Genomic DNA, 17,316 nt, shown 5'->3' on the forward strand with positions numbered 1-17,316 from the left:
AAACAAGTTACTTACTCACCCCAGGACCAAGAAGTCTCCCTCGAACCAGGTAATTCCTTAGTTAACATTGATACGCCTGATTCTTTTCCCAATAGCATTCCTGTTGATCTTGATGTCCCTGTTGCCTATCGTAAGGGTGTTCGTAGTTGTACAAAGCATCCCATATCTCAGTTTGTATCCTATGATGCCTTATCTCCAACATATTGTGCTTTCACTTCGCGTATCTCCTCTGTATCTATTCCTTCTAGTGTTTCAGATGCTCTTAGTCAAACTCCATGGAAGAAAGTTATGCTTGAAGAAATGAAGGCCCTTGAGAAGAATGGTACTTGGGATATTGTTCCATTACCTATCGGTAAGAAACCAGTAGGCTGCAAATGGGTCTACACAATAAAGTATCATGCAGACGGAACAATTAAGAGAATCTGGTGGGAGGAGAACTGGTGGCGGATAACTTCCAGGAATTTGTCCATTCTTGGTGGGAGGAGAATCTGGTGGTGGGTACATCGAGCCATATTCTTGCCGGAAAGCTTCGAATCCTGAAAACAAATCTTAAAAGGTGGAAGAAGGAGGTGTTTGGGAGCTTGGTGTGGAGGAAGAATAGGGCTTTGGCTGATATTGCGGAGATTGATCGATTGGAAGGGGAGGGTGCTATTACGGAATCTCAACGCAGTAGAAGAGCAGCTTGCCAGGCAGAATATGTGGAGATTGCTCTTTTGGAGGAAATCTCGTGGCGTCAGAAATCTCAGGCATTATGGCTCAAAGAGGGGGATCGTAATACGAAGTTTTTTCACAGAACTGCTAATGCTAATAGGAGGAGTAATCATATTGGGCGGATGTGTGTGGATGGTGCAGTTTTGTCTTCGGAGGAGGAGGTGCGAAGTGCTATTGTCTCTTTCTATCAAAGACATTATTCTGAGCCTCTTCGTTGGAGACCTTGTCTAGATGGTCTTCACTTCGATTCTATTTCTGCCTTGGAGAGAGATGGGCTGGAAAATCCTTTTTCGGAGGAGGAAGTGCTGAAGGCTTTAAAGAGTTGCAATGGTGATAAGGCTCCAGGTCCTGATGGTTTCACGATGAGATTTTTGTTGGAAAGCTGGGAGGTGGTCCGGTACGAGATTATAGGCACTTTTCATGAGTTCCATTCCACGGGGCGATTTGAGAAATCGCTTAACGCATCTTTTATTGCCCTTATTCCTAAAAAGGGTGGTGCTTCTAATATCAATGATTTTAGACCCATTAGTCTGATCGGGTGCATTTACAAGATCATTGCAAAAGTCCTTGCCTTTAGATTGAGGGAGGTCCTGGATGGAGTTATCTCTGAGTCTCAGAATGCTTTCGCTGGGGGCAGACAGATTTTGGATTCCGCTCTTATTGCTAGCGAATGTGTGGATTCTAGACTTCGTAGTGGGACTCCTGGTGTTCTGTGCAAGCTGGATATTGAGAAAGCCTATGATCATGTTTGCTGGAATTTCCTGTTCTATCTGTTGGAGAGGATGGGTTTTGGTGAGAGATGGAGGAAGTGGATTGTTTCTTGTGTTTCCACTGTCAGGTTTTCGGTGTTGGTGAATGGCTCTCCTTCGGGGTTCTTTGGCAGTTCTCGTGGGTTGAGACAGGGGGATCCTCTCTCCCCTTTTCTTTGTATTATTGTTATGGAGGCCCTTAGCAGGCTGATGAGAAGGGCGGTGGATTTGGGTTTTCTTAGGGGTTTCAAGATTGGCCCTGAATCAGTTCAGCAGTTGGAGATCTCTCATTTACTTTTTGCGGATGACACTATTGTTTTTTGTGAGGCTGATGTATCCCAGTTGAGGTATCTGAGATGTGTTTTGGTTTGTTTCCAGGCTGTTTCTGGTTTGAAAGTTAACGTGGGAAAGAGTGTGATTGTTCCTGTGGGGGAGGTTCAGGAGGTGGACACTCTGGCTGCTGTTCTAGGGTGTGGGACGCAACGCTTTCCCATCTCGTACTTGGGTTTGCCGCTGGGGGACTCGGCTAGGAGGGTGGAAGTTGGAACCCGGTGATTGAGCGGGTCGAGAGAAGATTAGCAGTTTGGAAAAAACAATATCTGTCAAAGGGCGGTAAAGTTACGTTAGTGAAAAGCACTTTGTCAAGCCTTCCAACGTACTTTCTTTCGCTTTTTCGTATTCCAGCCTCTATTGTTGGAAGACTAGAAATGCTCCAACGTAATTTCCTTTGGGGGGGTCGCGGAGAAGAGTTCAAGTATCATCTTGTCAAATGGGAACAGGTTTGCAGGCCTATTCGGTTGGGAGGGCTTGGAATTAGGAGATTGGCCCTTTTCAATTGTGCTCTTCTTGGTAAGTGGCTTTGGAGATTTGGTAAGGAAAGACATAGATTATGGAGAAGGGTTATCTCATGTCGCTTTGGGGAGGAGAGCATAGTTGTCAAAGGCGCCGGAGGCGCGCTCCGGAGGCGCAAGGCGCCTCCAGGCGCCATCTCAGCGCCTCTAGAACCTTAAGGCGCATGGGTTGCAGAAGGCGAGTGCCTTTTATCTACAGGCGCAAGGCTAAAGGCGATATAAAGGCGCGCCTGATGGAAGTTGTAATATTTTAACTTTTGTTTGTTTATTGACTTTATTGATTTGTTTTATTATTTTATTGTTTCTATTTTATTACTTTTATAACACATTGTTACCACATTAAAAAAACAAAAAACAAAAGAAGAACAAACACCAAAACAAAGTCGGAGACAGAGGTCACAGAGGCGACGACTTGGACAACAGTTACTCTCGGTCTCGGATCTGTCATCTGTGTCGGATCTGCTGGATCTACGCCGTCGGCGACACCGCGACTCTGCCGGTACGTTCTCTCTCTTCTTCTTCTCTCTCTTCTTCTTCTCTTCTTCTTCTCTCCTTCTCTTCTCGGATCTGTGATCTGTCTCAGTTTTTTTTTTTTTTTTTTTCTTTTCTTCTCTCGACCGACTGTAGAGTCGAGTTTGGCAGTTTTTTTTTTTTTTTTTATTATTCTTCTTTTTTTTCTCTATTTTTTTATTTTATTTTTTTTCTTGAGTAGCTATTAAGGTACAGAGAAGAATTATAAAACCATCAGGAATTCTATATGTATATATATAGTTCTGATTTATAAATTTCAAGGTTAACAAGGTGAATGAAATTATTTGATAACTAAATCGAACCATATCATAATTCATAGCACTGAAGTATCAAGTTAGTTGTTAGTATATAATTGACATAAACAAGAAAGTTGGAACTTTAAAGAGGGAAGTAGATTGGTTAAACCTTTTTGTAAAGAACCTCGTCATTCAGTTACCCCAACAGATTGATTCTAACCTTTATTTTGGGCAAGTGACAATCATTTCATATGCCACTTTCTCAAAAGATCAAGAATTCAAAATGCGATTACCAATTACTCTGTTCAAAGAAACTTTTTACTTTTATAGATTAATTCATATATTAAGTTTTCTTTTATTTAGGAATTGATGACCAATTAAGATCACATGTTTTTTTTTTTTTTTTATGAAAAGAAATTGTTATACATGGATGGAATTGATGAAGGGGCCGGGGAGAGGAGAGTGGAGACTCTGGACTGTGACAAATTTATTATGTTGCTATTTTAATCTTAAAATAACAGTTGCTAAACTTGCTATTTTATTTTTTATTTTTTTTTGGATTGTTGTAGCCTGTATGTGACAGACAGAATGTAATTCTTTTTCTTGGTTACGGGTTACCCAAAAAAAAAAAAAATTTATTGAAATCAGAAGGTATTTAATTGATTTTCTTGTAAAATTTGCAGAGGAATACAAAGCTTCTAATCTATACAGAATTTACATAACACCAAAATACCAAATACAGAGAGATAGACTGATAGAGAGAAGAAGTTGTCCAGTTAACAACTAACACCAAATTGAAGTCAAATTTATTAACATCAAACTTAAGTTACTTAACACTGAAATACTGAATCCATAAAAATTAGCTCCAAACCGATCTATCAGCTCTCTCCACGTAGAGAGTGACTGTGAGTCTGTGACGGATCTATTTCCCAATTTGAGCCAACACATTCTGCAGTTACTTTGCTTAATCACAATTGCAGCCAAATTGTATGCCTGCATTTGTTCCATTGAATCATTCTAACATGTTAAAATGAAATAATTAGTGAAGTGTACTCTAAAGTCTAAATTATAAAAGACAATCGCAAATTGTAAATAGCAACTGTTTACTGTTATATTATTTTCATATAATATAATTAGGTTCTATTATTGAAAGTATGTTTAGTTGTTATAGTTATAGAATGAATCATGGTGCTTATAGTTATAGAAAATTAGATTGATTTGCAGCTTACATAATTTCTATTGAACTTGATTGTAGTTTGAACTTTAAAAGATGCCTAGTGAAGGTTCAAGAAAGGATCCGGCATGGAATTACTCACATTTGGAGAATCCGAAAGATACAAATGCCGTCACTTGTAACTTCTGTGCAAAAGTTACAAAAGGAGGTATTTATCGGGCTAAGCAACACTTAGCTGGAGGATATAGAAATGTGAGTGCATGCACAAGATGCCCATCTAGTGTTAGAGAAGAAATCAAAGAGTACATGAGTAAGAAAAAGGAAGAAAAAGAACAAATGAATTTGTTACCTAGTGATGAGATTAATTTCATTGATGGAGAGGATGAGGATGATGTCATGGAAGTTAGCAATCGGGGAAAAAGGGTAACTAGTGCAGGCAGTGCTAGTGTCAATTCCTCAAAGATGCAAAAGCAAAAGGGACCGATTGATTTATATTTCACTCCCAGACTGGAAATTGTGGTACAAAAAAGAAAGGAAGGGGGAAAACAAACAGCCATTAATGATGCATGCAAGAAAGAGTTGAGAGGAAGAGCGTGTGCTGCTTTTGCAAGGTGGATGTATGATGCAGGAATTGCATTCAATGCTGTTAAGTATGATAGCTTTGCCGAGGTTGTTGAAGCAATTGGACAGGCATGAAACCACCTAGTTATCATGAGGTGAGAGTTCCTTTGCTTAGGAAGGAATTGGATAATACCAATGCTTTGATGAATGACCATAGGGAGGAGTGGTCAAAATTTGGATGCTCATTAATGGCAGATGGGTGGACAGACAAGAGAGGGAGAACATTGCTTAATTTCCTAGTAAATAGTCCAAGGGGAACCATGTTTATTGAGTCGATAGATACTTCTTCTTTTTCAAAGGATGGTGACAAGATGTTTGACTTACTTAATAAATTTGTGAACCGCATTGGAGTAGCAAATGTCATCCAAGTCGTCACAGATAGTGAGTCAAGCAATAAGTATGCCGGTAAGAATGTTCAATGTTTATAACTTTTAGAGTTTACATTCTTTACAAATATATAATTTAAATCAACTTTGATTTACTCATTCTCTTTATATCATTTTTTCTTTTTTCCGTTTGGTTTCAAATAGGGAGGATGTTAGAGAAAGAACACCCACATTTGTATTGGACCCCATGTGCTGCTCATTGCTTAGACTTGATGTTGGAAGACATTGGGAAAATACCGTCCATCTCTAGAACAATGCAAAGGGCAGTGGAGTTGAATAGTTATATTTATATGCGACCAAAGTTGTTGAACATTATGAGGAACTTTACTCACAAAAAGGAGTTGCTTAGGCCTGCTAAGACTCGATTTGCTACATGTTTCATCACATTATCAAGTATTCACAAGCAAAAGAATAACTTGAGAAAGATGTTTACTTCAGAAGAATGGAATCGTAGTAAATGGGCGAAAGAGGAAGCCGGTAAAAGAGTTGCTTCTTATGTTTTGATACCTTCCTTTTGGAACAACATTGTCTTTAGCCTTAAGGTTTCCGGTCCTCTTATTCCAGTTTTGAGATTAGTTGATGGCGAGAGAAAGCCTCCCATGGGATACATTTATGCGGCTATGGATAGGGCTAAAGAAGCCATTGCAAAATCATTTGGGGGAGTAGAAGATAAATACTCAGATATTTTTGAAATAATTGATAAGAGGTGGAATGTTCAACTTCATCGCCCTTTGCATGCAGCAGGTTATTATTTGAACCCAGAATACTTTTATTCAAATTCGAAAATTGAAGAAGATGAAGAGATTGCAAAAGGTTTGTATGCATGCATTGCAAGGTTAGTCCCGGATGTCAAAGACCAAGACAAAATTACTGAGGAGCTGTCCTTATATTCTAAAGCTGAGGGCCTCTTTGGTAATCCCTTTGCTATTAGACAGAGAAGTACACGAGGACCAGGTAAAGTGGTAAAGTATATTAAGTTAGTATAGCTAAGTGTTAAAATTATTTTGACAATAGAGTCGATAGAAAGATGAAGCTAAAGTTGCTAAACATCATTATTAATTTTTTTTTAATAGCTAATTGGTGGGAAGCTTATGGCAAGTCAACAAAACTTCTCCAAAAGTTTGCTATAAAGGTTTTAAGCCTTACTTGCAGCTCTTCTGGTTGTGAACGAAATTGGAGCGTGTTTGAGCATGTAAGTATATACTATTTAGTATTTACTAACTAGGTTTGTAATTTAATTGTTGAAAATTAAAATTTTAATTTTTTATACTTACTAGTTAAAGTTGAATTTATTGCAGCTTCATAACAAGAAAAGAAATAGGCTCGCTCAAACAACGTTGAATGATTTAGTGTTCATCAAATATAATAGAGCATTGAGGCGTCGATATAATATGCGTGACACTCTTGATCCCATTTTACTCGATGACATTGATGAGAGCAACGAGTGGTTGACGGGGAGGATGGTTGATTCTGATGCAGAACATGATCTAGTCTATGAAGATGATTCCTTGACATGGGGTGATGTTGCTAATTTTGCTGGTATTGGAGAGGCAAGCAGGCCGCAACGGTCTACTAGATCAAAATCTAGTTCTAGTTCACGGTTACCAACAAAGGGAGCAGGAAGTTCTTCAGTTCGACTTGTGGATGAGGATGAGGATGATTCAGATGAGATAGAAGAGGATCCTGAGAATTATGAATCATTTAGTGACGATCAAAATGATGTTATGCTTATTGATGACGAGGATGATATTTAGATTCATTGGTGTTGTCTTCTTAGGAAGAATGATGTTTATGTTTGTTTTAGTTTTATCTTATACTTCTCCTTAGTTGACTTTTGCATCTTTATGTTAATATGTTTAATTATTCACTATTTTGAACTCAAGTACTTGATTTACTTGGTTTTGGCATCTTTATGTTGAATATTTAACTTAAGTAATTCATTTAGTTGACTTTTACATCTTTCTATATACTATTGCATGATTTGCATCTTTAATACTTTATTGGGTGGGTTTTGTTTTTTTTTTTTTTCCAACGTGCACCTTGCTTCAGTCGGGCACACGCCTCGCCTTGCGCCTTGTGCCTCAGGCTCCAGGAGGCATTTGCGCTTTTATGCGCCTTGAGCCTTTAACAACTATGGAGGAGAGAGGAGGGTGGTCAGTTAGACCAGTCAGGTCTGTTAGCGGAGTGGGGGTGTGGAGGGCCATTGGTAAGGGGTGGGATGCCTTTTCCAAACATATTAGATTCAGAGTTTGGGATGGAAGAACTGTCTGGTTTTGGGAGGATCCATAGTGTAATGATAGACCTTTGGCCCTATTGTTTCCCAAGCTTTTCAGGATTGCTGTTGACAAACATGCTATGGTTGCTGACTACTATCGCCTTGATAGTGGAAGGTTGTCTTGGGATGTGCGTTTCCGGCGAGCTTTTCAGGATTGGGAGCTGAATGATGTCACTGGGTTTTTGGCTCTCCTTTACGGACAGGAGGTGGAAGGGTCTGGGGCAGATTCCTTGATTTGGGTGCCTTCTTCTCAGGGGATGTTCCAGGTCCGGTCCTTTTTTGTGTGCCTTTCTGGTTTTCATGGTACCTCATTCCCATGGAAGACGGTGTGGAGGTCTAAGGCGCCTCTTAGGTTGGCCTTTTTTATGTGGACTGCAGCTTGGAGTAAGATTTTGACTTTAGACAATTTGAGGAAGCGAAGGCATATCATTGTTAATAGGTGTTGTCTTTGCAAGATTAATAGGGAGTCATGGATCATCTTTTGTTGCACTGTCCTGTGGCTCATGATTGTTGGAGTTTGATGTTTGGCCTGTTTGGTATTCATTGGGTCATGCCTCGGTCATCTTGGGAGTTGTTAGATATGTGGTCTCAGGCCAGAGTTTTTTGGAGGGTGATCCCTTTTTGTATTTGGTGGAGCCTTTGGAGAGAGCGTAATGGAAGATCTTTTGAGGGAAAGGAATCCTCCATTGGGGTGTTAAAATTTTCTATCATTTGTAATTTGTTTTGTTGGGGTCAGGGGAGAGACTACTCCTCTCTTGAGGAGATTGTTGATTTTATGAGCTCTTTGAGTTCATAGGCTCCGTTTTGTCTTTGTATAGTTTGGGACGCGTTCCCCTTTTGAACGCTTTTAATACAATTTACTTATAAAAAAAAAAAGAGATATAAAGCTCGGTTAGTTGCTCCAGTTGCCAAGATGAACTCTATACGTGTTCTTTCTTTGGCAACTAATTTGAATTGGCCCTTACATCAACGGGATGTAAATAATGCTTTCCCTCATGGTGACTTGAACGAAAAGGTGTATATGACTATGCCACCAGGGTTTAAGCTTGCTAATGGTCAGAATTTAGTGTGTAAGCTAAATAAAGCTTTGTATGGGTTAAAGCAGTCGCCACGTACTTGGTTTAAGAGGTTCAGCACTGCTGTGAAAAGAGTAGGGTACATACAGAGTCAGGAGTCAAGCAGATCATACTCTCTTCATCAAGAAGCATCAGGGCTGCACCACTACCCTTATTGTATATGTTGATGATATTGTTATCACTGGAAATGATCTGGAAGAGATTCGTTGAATGAAGTCATTCTTGGGGACAGACTTCGAGGTTAAAGACCTCGGATCATTGAGATACTTTCTTGGCATCGAGGTGTGCAGATCGAAGAAAGGGGTGTTAATTTCTCAACGGAAGTATGTGTTAGATTTGTTGGCTGAAACAGGCAGGCTTGGAGCTAGACCTATTGATATTCCCATTGAGTAGAACCATAGGCTTAATGATGTAGATGAAGCCCATTAGATGATGTGGGAAGATTTCAACGATTGGTTGGGAGACTAATTTACTTATCTCTCACACGCCCGAATATTGCTTACGTTGTTAGTGTGATTAGTCAGTTTATGCATGCTCCACGTACACCTCACCTTGAGGCAATTAATCATGTTCTTCTCTACCTCAAGGGTTCACCTGGTAAGGGGATATTGTTTGACAGTCATGGCCACTTGCATGTTGAAGCCTATACTGATGCTGATTGGGCAGGGTCTGTGACAGATCGACGATCTACTTCAGGATATTACACATTTGTTGAAGGTAATCTTATTTCATGGCGAAGCAAGCTAGATCTAGTGCAGAGGCTGAGTTCAGATCCATGGCACATAGAGTTTGTGAGTTGTTATGGCTACGTACAATGTTGGGTGAGTTGGGTTATCCTATTCGCGAGTCAATGAAGTTGTATTGTGACAACAAGGCTGCTATTAGCATTGCCCACAATCCAGTTCAACATGACACGACAAAGCACATTGAAATCGATCGACACTTCATCAAGGAAAATATCGGGATTACAGCAGATTTGTTTCATTAATTAGGCATTACAATTGTATTTCCATGTATTAGCTGTTTGTATTTGCATTTGAATTATTTTCCATATATAGTTTGTGGTAGGTAGGATCTCTAGGAATTAATTCAGATTTGTATAGTTATTAATGATTCTGTATAGCTGGCAGATTTATTTTTTCTTAGTATAGAGTCTTGTATAAATAGAGGTTGGGTCCTATCCTCCATAAGAATCGAATAATACAAATTATTCATCATCTCTTCTTCTTATTCCGCTAATATGGTATCAGAGCTGGAATTTTGAATCTAATATTATTTTTTTCCCTTCTCTCTTTTATGTACCTCTTGCTAGCCCAGCCTTTGTGCCTCTTCGTGGTTATTTTTTTCTATCTAGTTATTTATTCTAATGGCAGAAACCCTATTCCAACCACTATGGTGACTAAACCTGTCATCCATTTTGATAAACCGCACTCTCCAAATTACCCCTGAGAAACTCAATGGAAAAAATTTCCCTGAGTGGTCCCAATCGGTGCAGCTATTCTTCAAAAGCAAAGGAAAAATGGGGTATCTTCGGGGGACTATTAAAAAATCCAAAGAATCAGATCCTTCTTATGATTCCTGGGAAGCTAAAAATTCCCGGATCATGACTTGGTTAATTAATTCCATGACTCCAAGAATTAGTAAAAACCATTTCTCTTCCTTTCCACAGCAAAAGAAATATAAGACAGTGTGACTCAGAGTTACTTAAAAAAAGGAAGGGCTCCACGAAAGTTTGAACTGAAAAGACAAAACCCCAACACCAAGCAAGGAGACTCCTCCGTGACAGAGTATTTTAATACTCTGATGGAATTATGGCAAGAGCTAGACCTTCACCAATGCTTTGAGATCAAGGACGCTGAAGTTGCTAAACAACTTGCTGAGATTTTGGAGGAGGATCGAGTTTTCGAATTTCTTGCTGGACTCAATTCTAATTTTAATGAAGTTAGTGGAAGGATTCTAGGAAAAGAGCCACTTTGCTCTTTGGAGGAAAGTTTTTCGTATGTTAGTAACGAAGAAGATCGAAAAGCAGTTCTCTATAAAACTGCCGCTCCCGAAGTTTCTGCTCTCAAAACTGAAGGAGTTCAGTTCAATTCTGGGCAGTATAAAAATCAGAATAAAAAAGGAGAGACTAACTCAAGGTGTTGTGATTTTTGTAATAGACCAAGGCATACAAGACAAACTTGCTGGAGATTGAATGGGAAACCTTCCATGGAGACAAAGGAAATCGTCCACAGCAAAGGAAGGCCTTTCAAGAAGTGACTGATTCTATGGAAAGCAATATAGAGGATCTCTCTAATGACCAGATCTTCTCCAAAGCACAACTTGAGGGTTTACAACAGATAATGGGACGTGTTGGCCTCTCTGGTATATCAAATTCTAATTCAATTGCCACTAGCCACTTTGTCTAATCAGGTACTACCCCTACTGCCCTCCTTAGTAGCACCAATAAACCTTCGATTATAGACTCTGGAGCCTCATACCACATAACTGGTAATTCCTATGATTTCTTAACATATAATTCGCATTCAGGCAAAGATAAAGTTAAGGTTGCTGATGAGTCGTTTGTTCTTATCCATGGAAAAGTTTTATTCCTATTTCCAATACTCTGTCTATTTCATCTGTCCTACATGTCCCTAGTTCTCCCTGTAATCTTTTATCCATTAGCAAGATCACAACCAATCTAAACTGCTCAGTGACCTTTTTCCCTACTTATTGTGTGTTTCAGGATCTAACCTCGGGGATGAAGATTGGCAGTGGTGAAGAGAGAGACGGGCTGTATTATCTTCATCCTCGTAAAGAGATTGCTCAGGCCCATACTTCAGTCAGTAATAAAGAAAATCCGATATGGTTGCTCCATTTCAGAACTGGTCATCCAAACTTTAAGTCCCGTAAAGTGTTATATCCTGGTTTGTTTTCGGGTTTAGATCTTTCAGTCTTTCAATGTGAAATTTGTGAACTTTCTAAAAGTCACCATGTTCCTTTTCCAATTAGTAATAAACTTTCTGCAATTCCTTTTTCGATGGTTCACATTGATGTTTGGGGACCCTCCCGTATCCTATCCTTGTTTGGCTTTAGATGGTTTGTCAATTTTATTGATGATTGCACACGTACATCTTGGATTTATTTGCTTCGAAAAAAATCTGAGGTCAGTAATATATTTAAGTCATTTCACATGACGGTTAAAAATCAATTCCATACCAATATTCAAGTCTTTAGATCTAATATTGGGAGGGAATATTTTAATGAAACTCTGGGAACCTATCTAAATGAAAACGGGATTTTACACCAATCATCATGTATTGATACCCCTCAACAAAATGGGGTAGCAGAGAAAAAAAATAGACATTTACTCGAAGTGGCAAGAGCCTTATTGTTTTTTAAGAGTGTACCCAAGTGTTATAAGAGTGATGCTATTCTAGCAGCAGCTTACTTGATCAACCGAATGCCCTCTAAAACACTCAATATGAAAACTCCGATTGACTGCCTTAAATCCTTTTCCACAAATGAAAGTATTTTCAATAGTCTTCCTTTGATAGTTTTTGGGTGTGTAGCCTATATTCACCTTCCAAGTAGAGAAAGATCTAAACTTAACCCTAGAGCACAAAAATGTATCTTTCTTGGTTATTCCCCAAACAAAAAAGGCTACAAATGTTTTCATCCTCCTACGAAGAAATATTTTGTCACTATGGATGTAAAATTTTTCGAATATCTCTCCTACTATCCCAAGTGCAATCTTTAGGGGGAGATTGGTGATGAAAAGGAAGATCTTTCCTATGATCTCTCAATAAATCTTGACCAAATAAATCTCAATTTTACTCCTACTCCTACTCCTATTGCTTTACCAGAACAGCCAAGTCTAATGGAGGATATTCAAGTTGAAAAACCAGAGGGAAACAAAACTATAGTTCAGCCAAACACTCCACTTGTGTACTCACGAAGGAAACCTGGTCAAACTATACAGCCCAACACTCTCACCCCTGATCAATCTTCAACTCCAGAGTTGGAAAATGAGCACTCTGTAAGTCCTCAGTCAGGTAGTTTACATAATCCTTCTTCACCTCAATGTAATACGGATTTAGATATTCCTACAGCTATCCGAAATGGAGTAAGGTCATGGACCACTAAACATCCCATTGCCAATTTTCTATCCTATCACCGAATTAAACCTTCCTTTCAGGTTTTTATTTCTCAAATTTCTACCGAAAGTATTCTTGCGAATATTTCTGAGGCACTAAAGGATCTAAAATGGAGAGGAGCAGTTCTTGAGGAAATGAAAGCTCTACAGTAGAATGAAACTTGGGAAATTGTTAATCTACCTAGAGGGAAGAAACCTGTGGGCTGCAAGTGGGTCTTCACTGTAAAGTATAAATCAGATGGGTCAATAGAAAGATACAAGGCAAGACTCGTTGTCAAGGGGTTCACTCAAACCTCTGGTTTAGACTACCAAGAGACATTTGCTCCGGTTGCCAAAATGAACTCAGTAAGAATTTTGTTTTCCCTTGCTATTAACTTAGATTGGCCTTTACATCAATTTGATGTAAAAAATGCATATCTGCATGGCAATCTAGAAGAGGAGGTTTATATTGAGTTACCTCCTGGTTTCGGAGATGCAAGTAATGAGAAAGTTTGCAGGTTAAAAAAATCTTTATATGAGTTGAAGTAGTCTCCTAGAGCTTGGTTCGAAAGATTCTTAAAGTTTCTCATAAAGTGTGGCTTCTCACAGAGTCAAGAAGATCATACACTATTCTTCCAACATTCCCCTCATCAGAAGATTACTGTTCTTATTGTCTACATTGATGATATTATTATGACTGGAGACAACTTCAAAGAAATTAGAGATATGAAGGCTCAACTGGCAAAAGAGTTCAACATTAAGGACTTGGAAAATCTCAGATATTTCCTAGGTATGGAAGTGGCAAGATCAAAGGATAGTATGTTTGTTTCTCAAAGAAAATACAGTCTTGACTTGCTTAAGGAAACGAGATCTTTAGGAAGTAAACCAGCAACAACTCCAATCGATCCAAATCATAGGTTGGGACTTGATAGTGAAGATAATCCAATTGATAAGGGGAGATATCAAAGGCTAGTAGAGAAACTGATTTATTTATCCCACACAAGACCAGACATTGCCTATGCTATAGGTAAGTCAATTTATACACTCTCCCTTGGAGTGTTATATGGAAGTCGTTCAAAGAATTATGAGGCATCTAAAAGCTACACCAGGAAGAGGTCTTCTATTTAAAAAATCTGAACATCTCTGAGTGGAAGTTTATACAGATGCCGATTGGGCTGGTTTAATCACAGATAGGAGATCAACTACTGGTTACCGCACTTTCGTGGGAGGCAATCTGGTTACTTGGAGGAGCAAGAAACAGAATGTAGTTGCCAGGTCCAGTGCAGAAGCAGAATATAGAGCTATAGCTTTGGGAATTTGTGAGATTCTATGGATACATAAGTTGCTAGAGGAACTTAAACTAGAGTCTACATCTCCTATGAAATTATTTTGTGATAATAAAGTAGCAATTAGTATAGCCCACAACCCCATTCAACATTACCGGACCAATCATGTCGAAGCGAACAGACACTTCATCAAATAGAAGATTGAAAGTGGATAGATCACTACACCATTCGTAACAACTCGTCAACAATTAGCTGATATTCTCACAAAAGGAGTTACAACGGCACTCTTTGAAGATCTAAGGAGCAAGCTGGGAATGGTTGACATATACTCACCAACTTAAGGGGGAGTATTGCGATTACAGCAGATTCGTTTCATTAATTAGGCATTACAGCTGTATTTCCATTTATTAGCTATTTGTATTTTTTATTTGAATTATTTTCCATATATAGTTTGTGGTACGTAGGATCTCTAGGAATTAATTCAGATTTGTATAGTTATTAGTGATTCTGTATAACTGGCAGATTTATTTTTTCTTAGTATAGAGTCTTGTATAAATAGAGGCTGGGTCCTATCCTCCATAGGAATCGAATAATACAAATTATTCGTCATCTCTTCTTCTTATTCCGCTAATAGAAAAGCTTCGTCTTGGGCTGATTTGTACTCCATACGTCACATGATCAGGTTGCTGATGTTTTGACTAAAAGTGTGAGCAAGACTTGCTTGCAAAATATGTTAGTCAAGCTGGGCGTGATAGATATCTTTGCACCAGCTTGAGGGGGAGTGTTGTCAGGGGCTTATTTGTTATTACTTATATAATGTTAGGGCTTATGTGCAATTTCTGAAACTTGTTATTATAAATAGAATGTGGTGGAAGGATGAAAGTATTCTTTCATTCTTTCTCTCTTTCCCCATCTCTCTCTTTTTCTCTTATCCGCTGTCTTCTCTTTTTCTTCTGCTTTATCACTTACTTTCGATTTGATTACATCTTAAAGTCAACAGAAGAGACCACAGTCCTTGAACATGGCAAAGCTCCTCTCAAAAAAGAGGTCGATCACTATCAACCACCGGTCTATAGAACCCAGAAAAAACCCATCTGAAATTGTCCTCTTCAATCTTAAACACACAGGACACGGAGAATCTCCCGATCCACACATTGATCCTAGACAGCCATCTACAATCCCACATAACTAAAATTCCGCCCGAAGTACCTGTAGCATTCAAGGCCTCCCATTCCACAAACCTTCCTCCCCAAAGACTCCTAACAACCCCATCAGAAATGGATGTCAACTTGGTTTCTTACAGACAAACAACCTGGGCTCCCCACTCTCCTTTTGTCCGGATCGTTGAGACCACGAACATTCCAAGTAATGATCCGTAGCTTCATTAAGAACCAGATAAGATTATCTCCCCTCCTCCCCTCCTTATACTCCTACTTCTAGTCCTTCCCCTCTCCCTCACCGCCCCTCTCTTCCCTTCATAATTGACATAAGAGATAAGATTATTGACCTCCTGTTCCCCTTTCCAAGACGATAAAGGCCTCGGATTCACAACCTCATTAGTCACTGCAACCTCTCCTCCTTCCACTATTACATGAAGAATGGGTAATGCCTGATCGTTGTTACCCTCTGATGAGACACCCAACGACTCACTAGTAACTCCTATATTTGCGACCACCCAATCCTTGCCCATATCAGCAGTCGTTCCAAAGCAACCAAGTCGCACAACAGCCAATGGCTCCTCCATTACCAAGCTAGTATGGTCAGTCTCTTGGATGGAAACCAGGTCATCAATCACCTCATCTACACTATCTCTTCCATTCACAGGCGGCTTTGTCTTCGTATCCGAATCTGTAGCATAGTCGCCTATTCCATGACTCAAGAATCTAACAAGCTCATTTGCCTCTACCCGTACAGGTGGCAAACAATTAAGGCCTTTCAAAGCTACATATAGGCGAAGCTCTTTGAGCAGAGCCAAAGCCGAATCACTGGACAGCTGAAAATGGAGATTACGCCCCACAGAGTCCGTAACCCCCTTAGACGAGTCCTTAACTGCACAATCAACTGCGTCAACATGCCTAGAGATAACAGGCCATAGGCAGCCTTCCCTTCCGTAATCAAACCAGGCTCAACTTCAGGCACTGAAGGCACAACTGATAACACACAACTCTTCTTTGTTACCGTCTCAACATCACTCCTCAACACCCCCACAAAAAGGAGTAGAAGAAGAAGGAGTGCGAATCCACTTCTGTTTATCTTTTCTAGACCATTTGTTACTATGGCAATGCCTATGAGAGTCCCGAGATGAAAATCTAGAGAGTCTTCCCTTCGGCAATGCAGTAGAAGGAAAAACGCTTTTAATGTATCAGCGCAACACTGATTATGACAAAAAATCTTCTCGTCTATGCTTACACCAGCCTCGTCTGCACTGATTTTCATCCATCTCCTCTTCTCCGGCAAAGTCCACAAGCTATTTGCAGAAGAGCCGTGAAGAAGACGATGTTATGGATGTTCTGTAATGCTGGGCTCTATAATAATAGATGGGTTGGGGTTGATATTTAGAAAAGAAACGAAAATTAGGTTATTGGCCCCAAGTAACCTTCCTTTTTAAATCATTAAACTATTGTGGCCCATTACATAACTTAGTCCCAACCGTGGGCTTATCTGGCCCAATACGCAAGTCACGCCCAATATACAAGTCACGCCCAAGGTTATTTGCATGAAAGACGCCTGTTATACCTCAATCCCGTCCGCGTGGTTGGCCTCCAACATTTTGTTCAAAATTAGGTGAATCAGATAAGGAATGGAAGGAGGCATTACATGTGCATCTCGCGGTCTTCCTTCCCCCACTTGCGTACGGCACATTGAAAAGCACGCGTGGGTAAACCTGCAACTGCCGTGCATGATGACTTATTCTAGATCTCGTATCGTTGGGTAACTGAGGGGGACCTTCAGTGCCGCGAGTTGACTTCGGAAGTATGAATGGTGAGGATTCCTCCGTCAAGGCAACCTTAAAGGCCAAGACCCTGTGTGCCTCTTCCTCCGATGGAAGTCTGAACAAAAGCAAGCCGTCAAGCAAGGATGACACCACTACCCCGCTCATTATCTTCCAAGTCTTCGTCGCCCACGCCTCAATCCTGTCATTACTTCCCATGTCTCGATTAAAACGTCCGACAAGGTATGATTTCAGAATAGATTGGCGAGTCTTTGTGCTTTGATTATCAATCCTAAACACCCTTTCCTTGCCAGTTAAGAAACTTTTCATCTCGCCGTTCAAATTGAGGCGTGGGAGTGTCGCCACATCAAGGA

The 17,316-nt window shown here is 39.8% G+C and overlaps 2 protein-coding genes across 2 annotated transcripts in view; one reads left to right on the plus strand and one right to left on the minus strand.

Moving 5' to 3' along the window:
- LOC132295496 (probable RNA-dependent RNA polymerase 1) overlaps nucleotides 1-17,316 on the minus strand; it is a 66,397-nt gene that overhangs the window by 42,858 nt on the left and 6,223 nt on the right.
- Nucleotides 4,768-7,306, plus strand: LOC132295497 (uncharacterized). The gene is made up of 4 exons (XM_059793785.1): nucleotides 4,768-5,278; nucleotides 5,404-6,213; nucleotides 6,333-6,451; nucleotides 6,558-7,306. The coding sequence occupies exons 1-4, from the start codon at nucleotides 4,945-4,947 to the stop codon at nucleotides 7,011-7,013; spliced, it is 1,719 nt and encodes a 572-aa protein (XP_059649768.1). The 5' UTR covers nucleotides 4,768-4,944; the 3' UTR covers nucleotides 7,014-7,306.

Source organism: Cornus florida, unplaced genomic scaffold (genome assembly GCF_030987335.1).
Source record: "Cornus florida cultivar Cherokee Brave unplaced genomic scaffold, ASM3098733v1 CherokeeBrave_3.0.0_Hap2_Chr02, whole genome shotgun sequence".
Classification (NCBI taxonomy): domain Eukaryota; kingdom Viridiplantae; phylum Streptophyta; class Magnoliopsida; order Cornales; family Cornaceae; genus Cornus; species Cornus florida.

What these genes read in the sequence shown, in the direction of transcription:
- LOC132295497 (XM_059793785.1), top strand. Translation starts at nt 4,945, where the DNA reads ATGAAACCACCTAGTTATCATGAGGTGAGAGTTCCTTTGCTTAGGAAG. An exon ending in GTCAAGCAATAAGTATGCCG is followed by an intron (nt 5,279 to 5,403) that starts GTAAGAATGTTC and finishes GGTTTCAAATAG; the next exon opens with GGAGGATGTTAGAGAAAGAA. An exon ending in GAGAAGTACACGAGGACCAG is followed by an intron (nt 6,214 to 6,332) that starts GTAAAGTGGTAA and finishes TTTTTTTAATAG; the next exon opens with CTAATTGGTGGGAAGCTTAT.